Source organism: Solanum tuberosum, unplaced genomic scaffold (assembly GCF_000226075.1).
Source record: "Solanum tuberosum cultivar DM 1-3 516 R44 unplaced genomic scaffold, SolTub_3.0 scf00016, whole genome shotgun sequence".
In the NCBI taxonomy this organism is placed as follows: domain Eukaryota; kingdom Viridiplantae; phylum Streptophyta; class Magnoliopsida; order Solanales; family Solanaceae; genus Solanum; species Solanum tuberosum.
Window position 1 is genome coordinate 2,925,673 of NW_006238942.1, and position 9,516 is coordinate 2,935,188.

A 9,516-nucleotide genomic window follows, 5' to 3' on the forward strand; every position below is an offset into this window, starting at 1 on the left:
AATGAAAAATGTGTTTTTAGTTAATAAAAATAAATTGAAGCGAATTGGGGCTGCCTAGGATTGAACCTGCGACCTGTGAGTTGAAATCTTGCAGTAGTACCAGTGAACCATCCAGCCATTTTGAGAACGGGTTCAACAAGTTTTAATTTAATATATTCTTTAATAATTATAGAAGTACTATATCGAGTTTAGTCGGATGACCACGGGTTCGGGTGACCCAAAATTAGTACATAAATTCGCCCCTGTTCACAGTTACTCTTTTCCATTAGCCTACTTCCCAGCTTTTAAATTCAGTTATCTTTTCCATCAGTGAATAGCCTCCAATCAAGCCCTGGATCAAAAGTTCTCATTTTCTACAAAGTTAAAGGATTATTTATGTCCAACTCTATATATAAGGGATCAAAATTAATTTACCCATATGGCTTATAGTTAAAGCACTGATTAGGTTTCTCCTCTCAGATTATGCATAGAGCATTTTGTTTAAGTTATTATTTATTTGAAATGATTGAGAAAAAAATAAAAAGAAGAAGAGTAGGAGGTCGGTCAAATACCTGTTGAATGTTTCTGCCCATCAGATATGGGTCTCGCAGGCTGACTAGTGACATCCCTTGAAACCTTGCTAGCCTCTGAAAAAGCAGTTGTCACTGACTCAGATGACTTCTTCTCCGACGCAGCTGCAGCTGCAGCTTCTTTTGCTGCTTTCCTCTCAGCTTCCAGTGCGGCAGCTTTTTCCTTTTCAACTTTTTCAGCTTCCAGCCTAGCCTGCACCTGATGGAATGAAACTTATCATTACCCAAAAGGAGAAAATTCAATTACAAAACTGCTTCAATTCTTTCCAGAATCATTTAAAAACAAGTGGGAGTTAATAGTTCAGCCAACTGCATTAGGCAACAGATGCAGCATGAGGAGAGATAAATAAGCAGCCAGATTATACAAGAAAGCCAGGGATGCTAGAACCAGGGGAATGCGAGCATTAGCAATTACATAAGTATGCCACAAGAGAAAAAAACAATATCAATAAGTATTAAGTTATTAAATCAACACAAGCACTATTACTTTCTCATTTATTGATGATTCTCATAAATATTTAACTTTGTAAAATCTCAAGAAATCACAAGACGGCAGGTGACAGAAATGCAATTGGATAATAGTTAAAAACACAAACCTTGGTTTCTGCTTTGATCCTTTCTTGCCGGGCTTTTTCTTCTTGAAGAACTTTTTCTTTCCTCTTGGCCTCTTCACGAGCTGCGTCATCTCTTATTCTCCTTTTTTCAATTTGGGATCTGTGTTCGTGATCCCTTTGTACCGTAGTTAGGTGATCATCAAGTGCTTCTGCACTATACTAATACAATTAAGTCAAAAGTACATCCCCACTAAACCTAAAATGTAAGAACACGTAAATGGTGATTTAACTTCACACTCTGAGTACTCCTAAGGAGTATAGAGTGAACAAGAAACATCAAAAGAAGTTAAATGTTTATCGGTCACAAAGTATCGTATTGAGAGTGCATTCCTCAACTGCTAACAAGGGTGTGCATGTAGTTTGTATAAAAAATAACCACTTGCAATCAAAGTGACATGCTTACTATAAGTGCCCTCTTTATATAGAAACTCGCTCGCTGGCCATACCCCTGTATCTGTTTTACACCTTCATGTGTAGTTTTCATGTCAACAAGAAAAGAAGAACGCACTCACTTTGATTTCCCACCTAAACCACATAATTCTTGTGGTTCAAGATTAATTGTCAATCTACCATCCTTAATTAAATTATTTGTAAGTGAATTCTTTACAAACCAGCTTCTATTTAAAATAATTGAGATTTGTTTGGCACATCTTCAGCAGCCTTTTGTATTTTAAAAAGAAAATGCATTACGTCCATTGGTACTAATTGCTAGAGCAAAAGATGAAGTGAAATCCACAGTATGGATAAAACAAATATTCTGATTTTAGTGGCTAGTGAAATAGACAAATTTTCCATCAGTTCCAGCCGACCACCTTTTGTTGTCTGCCAAGCTTACTGCTTAATCATCTATTGGCATTGAATTAAACCCACTGAGAAACATCTACCTTATACATCATTGAACAATGAGAAAAATGATTAACCATGATGAATAAAACTTAATGCAGGAACAAGCTTTTACTTGCAAAAGAAGAATAATATACCTTACATTTTACGCTGGTACTGCATGTCTAATTTTCTGTTCATTTCCCTTTGAGCTTCAGTGTTTCTCTCAACTCGTTCTAGTGTGGAGGCAAACTTCTCACTTTCATCCGTCAACTGAGCTTCAAGTGCTGATAGTTGATCTCTCATTTCCTCCTGTTGTAAGATAACAATAGAAAGAGATTGGGTTTAATTTTTTTTCTTTGTTTCCCAAGTGAAGCAAGGCTGGGGCATGGTCAGAGAAAGTTAACGAAGAATATAACTTAAGTTACCAACCGCAATAGTAAGCTGATGGTCATGAGCTAACTCAGATAAAGCACTTTCCACTAATCCCACTTTATCCATTAGATCATGTTGAAGTTCGATGTTTAGGCCTTCTTCAGATTGGTCGCTATCACTGAAACAACATGAAAAATGCTGCATTAATCAAGAATAAATAAAACACACTTGCAATGCGGTGGCTTATGACTTGCCGTACAACATGAAGTCCATGAATTTAAGGAACTATAGGACTAAATGTAAGTTTTTGCTGGAAGAAATAAGATGCACATCCATTCATGGATGTAATTTATTTTAAAAAAACTTCATGAGGAACCTATCAAAACAAAAAAGAACTTTATGAGGTAATATGAAGTGCCCATCACCACCACCACACACACCTCTCCTCCTGATTGGATGAGTATACCCTAACTGTTGGCTCAATAAGTAACTGCTATAAACATGTTGCGGCTTCAACAGGCATATGGCCAAGTAACTGTGAGACGTGTAATCGGGGTAAGGGCATTCATGCAACATATTTTACACCTTGTTTCTCTGTTTCAATCGACATCCTCTCATTCTTACACTCTTTAATATTTGCAGTTATTGTGTAGTTACCTCAGATAGATTTCGTCACAGGCAAACCGTTTTCCTCCCATAAGTAAATGATCACCAACTTCAAGCTTAGTATTTCTGTCCATATCCTCGACATCGTCATCAGACACTTGCATAACAAAGCCTCTCCGAGAATTATTCTTTGAAGCCGAGAGTTGTCTGAGCAAAGACAGATTAGAACAAAATATAGAACATTTGCTTTCTCGATGAAACAAAGAAGCTTGAGGTTATTTTCACTACGAAACCTCATTACAAGTACATACCGAGATTCTGTTTTCGTAAAAGGTATAGGAAATTTTGATGATGCATTGAGCTTCTTCTCAATCGAATTGAGCTTAACCAATAAAGCATCAAAGGTCCAATCAGGATTTGGATCCAAGGTGACTCCATCAACACTTTTAGGCAACGGAAGTTGCAGTTTAACAGCACCCCTGAAAAATAACCATAACCATAAATCAGGATAAACCAAACAATTACTTAAAATATTGTAGTTCCAGAAACTTCCATAAGCTTGTTATAATGAATGAAAACTGAAATATGAAGTTGTTATCACTAAAATTATGAGAAGGTATCTTGGGTAACATATGAAGTCACATGAACCAGCACCTCCCTCAAAAAAATAAGAATAAAATAGCACCAACATTTTCGTGGAGCATTACAAACAGAAAAGAGAAGAAAAATATGGGGACAGGAAGAAAGTAACTTACATTATTCTTTTTCTGCCTTACGAACACCTTTGAATAAAGTTGTTGTTTCCAACGCTGGCTTCACACACTTGAGTCTTGAAATTTAAAATATAATTAATTACCTGTTACAATTGAAAAGGCAAAAGTTACAAACAGAAAATGTAAAGATCATAATAGGAACATCCATAAGGGGAATCTGAAAACTAAACCCTAATAAGTAATACAGACTAGAGCATGGATTGAAGGACCTTAAAAAGGAATAAGGAGGCACTAATTTCGAATAAGGGTAGGGGATATAGAACTTTTTGTTGATTTTATAGGGAAATTGTAATGCTCCATAGACTAGTTCTTATGGCCTTCTGTTTTTTACCCTATGGGATGTAAGTGCTCACTCTTATCATTGTTTGGATGATGGAATTTTGTGAATACACAGTTACCTGTTACCTCAAAAAAAAAAAAACATACCCAAGGTAATCCCACAAGTGGGGTTTAGAAAGGGTGGTGTGCACGCAACCTTATTAGTAATATTGGGGGAGCTTAATAAGAAATAAGGAGGCATTGATTTCGAATAAGAGTTTCCAACAACAAGATACCAGTGTAATCTCACAAGGGTGGTGTGTACGCAGCCCTACCTCTACCTTGTGAAGGTAGAGGTTGTTTTCGATAGACCCTCTACCTTTATGGAATAGAGCATAAAGAGATGCTTAAAAGTTATTTCCCATGGACAAAAGTAACTAGATCTCAAAAGCAGATCTTTTGTGGAGCATCAAATCTCAGAATTACCCCAAAAGATAAATAATGTATAAATAAAAGATTAAAAATTAATAAACAAAAGCCAGGATGGGCTTGGCATCAGAAACTTAAAGATACAAAACAATTCTCTTGATGAAGTGGCTATGGAGGTTCCATGGAGAGGAATCAACTTTATGGAGGGAGGTTATCCAGCATAAATATGGCCAAAGCAGTCCTTGGTACTCTAATGAGGTTAACACCACATATGAAGTGGGAGTCTGGAGATCAATCAGAGCTCTATGGACAAACTCCACTATAGGACTCTTTTCCTGATCTATTGGTGCTATGCAACAGGACTGATGCTACTATCAATGAGCGTTGGTATCCTCAAGGCTGGAATCTCTCATTCAAGAGGCATTTGAATGATTGGGAAGTGGAGTGGGTGGCTAGTTTTCTAAAAGATATTGAAGTTTTCCCTGACACAGATACTTTTTAAAAGAACAGGAAATGTTGTATTCCTCAGCATTAAGGATATGCTGGAGACCTTCAAAAGAGGAACCAAAAAAAGGAGAATTAAGGGAGAAACTACTTACAGAGAGTCTAACATATCTACAAGCTCTAATTTCTCTATATTTGTTGTTTACACCAAAAAAATAAAGATACAATACAATTCCATTTAACTCTATAATGGAATTGGACTTATCTTCAAAACATCTGTTATTTCTCTCTCTCCACAAGTCCACCAAATGCAATGTGGAATGATTATCCACCATCTCTTCTGGCTCTTGTTTCCACCCCTTCTAATTCAGCAGCTGAGCAAATCTGTAGTGTGCTCAGGCATGGTCCATTTTGTGTCTGTCAGAGTAAGAAATAAATTCATAACTGAGCAGTGAATTTACAAAGCAAGAAAAGAAGACTATTTGTCTCATCTATTTCCCCACAAAGTTGACATCTGGATACTACAATTCTCCTCTTTTTCTTCAAAACCTCGTGTCAAACAAGCTTTTCTGACAACCAACCATGTGAAACATTTTACTTTTGTTGGTGCAATGTTTTACCAACAGAAGTAAAATATGTTTCACATGGTTGGTTGACAGAAAAGCTTGTTTGACACAAGAGGTTTTGAAGAAAAAGAGGAGAATTGTAGTATCCAGATGTCAACTTTGTGGGGAAATAAATAAGACAAATAGTCAACTTTCCTTGCATTGTAAATTCACTGCTCAGTTTTGGAATTTATTTCTTACACTCACAGACACAAAATGGACAGGAGAAAAGTGGCCATGTTTTTGGGCAAGTGGGATGAAGCAATGTATTATGTGTTGGGAGATCCAACTACAAGGCCTATGGGTTATGATCCCATGACCGATCCATCTACAAAGCCTAAGGGTTATGATCCCATTATTGAAACCATATTGTTGTGGGAGAGGGACACAGATACTGAATCAGCCGCTTTGAGATGGTGGCACACCTTAGACACAGCTGTTGGCTAAGAGAGTTTGCCTCACACGAGAAGTTCTACGGAAGAATGAAACTGGTGAAACAAACAACCAATTATTCTTTCATTGCAAATTTACAGCTCAACTTTGGAACCTGTTCTTTAGTCTCAGAGAGATCAAGTGGACAATGCACATACTGTAGATCTGATGAGCTGTTGGATTAGAAGAGGAGGTAGCAAGAGTCAGAAAATGTGGAGGATAATACCTTCCTGCATATGGTGGGCAGCATGAAAGAAGACAGCAGGTAGATGCTTTATTTATAAATTAAGTTCTCACGATGTGAAATGGAATTTCATAGTTTCCATATTTTTTTGGAGTAAAGAAAACAGTATAGAGCAAGTATATGATCTTGTAGAATTCTTAGGTGACTGTGAATCTGGATTTATACTTACTCTCTTTTGTAACACTTTTTGAAGGCGGACAACATATCTTTGATGTTGAGGAATATATTAGTACTAGTTTTAAAAGAAAATACTTGAGATAAGTATTAAAATCACCCCTAAATTTGACGGGAATTATTACTTTAGTCTCCCAATTATTGACAGCCTTAAAAACACCCCTCTACTTGATTAAGTAATTTAAAAACACCACTCTTATGCCACATGTCATCCACATATGCGTATATGTGGAATTTTCTATTGATGTGGCGTACACATGGATATATAGAGTAAAAAAAAAAAAAAAAAAATCATTCAAATAATTAAATGCTAAATTTAGTAAAGAAGAATTTATAATTTTTTTTTCTTCTTACCTCACCTCATCCCCTGCCCAGATACCCCAACACCACCACCCATACCCCTCCAATAAACAAGTTTGATGGAGCAGCTAAATTACCCCCCCGCCCCCCCCCAAAAAAAAAGAAAAATTTAAAGTTTTTTTTTTAAAAAAAACTTTTTATCCAACACCACCGAGTACCCCTCCTCCTTCCCTCCCTCCTCCCCCCCCCCCAAAAAAAAATACTTTTAAAATAAAATATATATTTTTTCTTATCCCACCCCTCTCTCCCTCCAAAAAAAAAGTTTAAAAGATTTTTTTTTGGTGGGTGGGTAGTGAGGCTAGGGGTACTGGGTAGAGGATGGGTGGGGTGACAAGAAAAAAAAATTAAAAAAGAAAAAAAAAGAAGTTTGTTTTTTCTTCTTAAATTGCTAAATTCTTAACATTTAATTATTTAAATATTTTTAAATTTTTTTTTCTATTACATATATCTATGTGTAATCTATGTGTACGTGTCAGCAGAAAATTCCACATATATGCACATGTGGCATAAGAGGGGTGTTTTTAAATTCAATTAATCAAGTAGAAGGGTGTTTTTAAGGCTGACAATAGTTGAGGGACTAAAGTAATAATTCATGCCAAGTTTAGGGGTGTTTTCAATACTTATCTCGAAAATATTTGACAAAATCAAGTAGTTGTATTCCTAACAATTGACATGGAATTAGCATAAAGTATAGTAATGACCATAAGTCATCAATGTTTATTATGTTGTGTAGCTTGGGGCAACTATAGATAATGAATGGTCAGTTGATGGCCGTACATATCTCCTATTTTTGTGATAGCCAGGCTGCTATGCATACTACTAGGAACCCATATTTTCACAAGCATACAAAACACCATTCAGATTGATTGCCACTATGTCAAGGATTGTTTGCATTCTGGGTTGGTTTCCCTTCATTTTATCAATAGCTTGGATCAATTGGCTGATATTTTTATCAAGGCCCTGGCCAGTTCACTTCATCATTTCACTCTTGGGCAAGCTTAGTGTGTTATCCCCTCCAGCTTGAGGGAGGTGTTAACGGAGGCCCATGTGTTGTGCAATAGCCTATAACATAGGTCCATACTATTAGTTGTCGTTTGTCTTACTCACATAGCAACTTTTACATTTGTAACCAATTTTCTTACTATCCATTTGTGTAAAGTTGTGACTTGTGGATAATTGTATCAAAAGGATCCAGAATTAGATCAGATTCAATTTTCATTATAATAACATCTCTCCTCGATTTACTCTTTGATTTAGGGTTTATCCATTACAATTTTGCTTCCACATTTTGTCCTCTATAATCAAACAGAACATTAATAAAAGAACCCTTCTAGATTATATACAGATGCCTAGTGTGAGATTTAAGAATCCTTGTGTCCTATTGTATCTTTAAAGGAAAATGATGTGGTGTTGGAATGGAATGAACCAAAAAAGTAGAAGCGGATAGTAGATTCATTAGCAGAGCCCAACTAATTTTGAGATGAGGCCTGACTGCTTGATCTGGATGATAATCAGGAATATGGCTTACCCAGACGCCCCCTGGAGCTATAACCCCAATACTAAAAAATTGCATTCTTTGCAGAAATTCCAAAGTAAGAACCTTTAACGTATGCAATCCATGAACAATCCCAGAGAACACAAATGAAACTATACCCAAATCGAATTTTAACAAAATGAACAAAAGGGTAAATGTACCTTAAAAATTAAGCCGACGATGGTAGTACTAGTCTTGAGAAAAAAAGGAGAACGAAGTCCTTTACTGATCAACATCTCATTCCTTCTACACAAATCAAAACTAAACCCACATCCATTGCTGCCATTTTACCTCCAAATTAAACCTACCCAGATAGCAAAAATTAAAAACAAAGTGTAGATTAGTGAATTGTGAATAGTTAAGAGCCTTTAAACTAAGCTTGTTAGCAGAGACTTACTTGTTGCAGATGAATGATGAACTGAAAAAGTAAAGTTGGGAATCGGGAGACAAAATAGCTGAGACTTGAAGAAGAAGAAGAAGAAGACCTCCTGCGGGCGGCTACGTTCGAACAAACGAGAGTAAGGCTTTCTCCACGAGAGAACAGACTGAGTACTTGCAGAGGAGCGCCAGTTAACGGCTAGCTTTGCCATAGATTTCCAAATATTCATTGTCAAATATTATTTGGGTGAAAATTTCAGAAAAATGAGGTAAGAATGAGAAAAATGAGGTAAGAATGCCTCACAAGTCTCCAATTAAAAAAAAGGGACAAGTCGGGCCTCTTCATCTCTTCCTCAATTTAATTTAACTCTTAATTAATATATTGGACCAAATTAGTATTTTTAAAACTTAGGAGACTTTATTTTAAATTGTGAAGCATATTAAGAATGGAAAAAACCTTTTAACTTATTCAATTTTCTTTTTAAAACTGAAGTTACAGGGGAACGTTGGAATCCAAGAACGGGACTTTTTTTTTTCAAAAAAAAAAATTTCTTCTTCATCTTCAAAATCATCAAATCTTCTTTGAGTTTGTTGTGTTTTTCTTTTCAATCAGTAGCTTCTAATACAAGGTAAATTTTCTTCTCTTTTCTATTTCAAAGGATAAGATTAGGGTTTAATAAAGAAGAAAATCATCATCATCTTGCTATTATATTTTTTTGTTTTTTTACATTATATTTATTCCGTTTGAACTTGAAATTAACTCAAAAGAGCATTTTTGATAAGTATAAAAAATATTTTGTCCATTCTTCAGCTGGGTTTAGTGAATTCAATTTAGTTGTTTCAGCCAACAACTTAAGTAGTTGTTTGGACAACTACTGAAGTTGTTTATAGAAATAACT

The 9,516-nt window shown here is 35.8% G+C and overlaps 1 protein-coding gene across 1 annotated transcript in view; it reads right to left on the reverse strand.

Annotated features, from left to right (window-relative positions):
* Window positions 1-8,771, reverse strand: part of LOC102586428 (protein GLE1) — a 20,213-nt gene extending 11,442 nt beyond the window's left edge. The window contains exons 1-9 of the mRNA XM_006340053.2: window positions 8,637-8,771; window positions 8,401-8,543; window positions 3,742-3,842; window positions 3,298-3,465; window positions 3,038-3,193; window positions 2,438-2,558; window positions 2,169-2,317; window positions 1,166-1,337; window positions 552-768 (exon numbers count right to left, since the gene is read on the reverse strand). Coding sequence (XP_006340115.1) covers window positions 552-768; window positions 1,166-1,337; window positions 2,169-2,317; window positions 2,438-2,558; window positions 3,038-3,193; window positions 3,298-3,465; window positions 3,742-3,743 — 985 coding nt within the window. The 5' untranslated portion in view covers window positions 3,744-3,842; window positions 8,401-8,543; window positions 8,637-8,771. The remainder of the gene's footprint in view (window positions 1-551; window positions 769-1,165; window positions 1,338-2,168; window positions 2,318-2,437; window positions 2,559-3,037; window positions 3,194-3,297; window positions 3,466-3,741; window positions 3,843-8,400; window positions 8,544-8,636) is intronic.
* Between the last annotated feature and the right edge of the window lie 745 nt (window positions 8,772-9,516).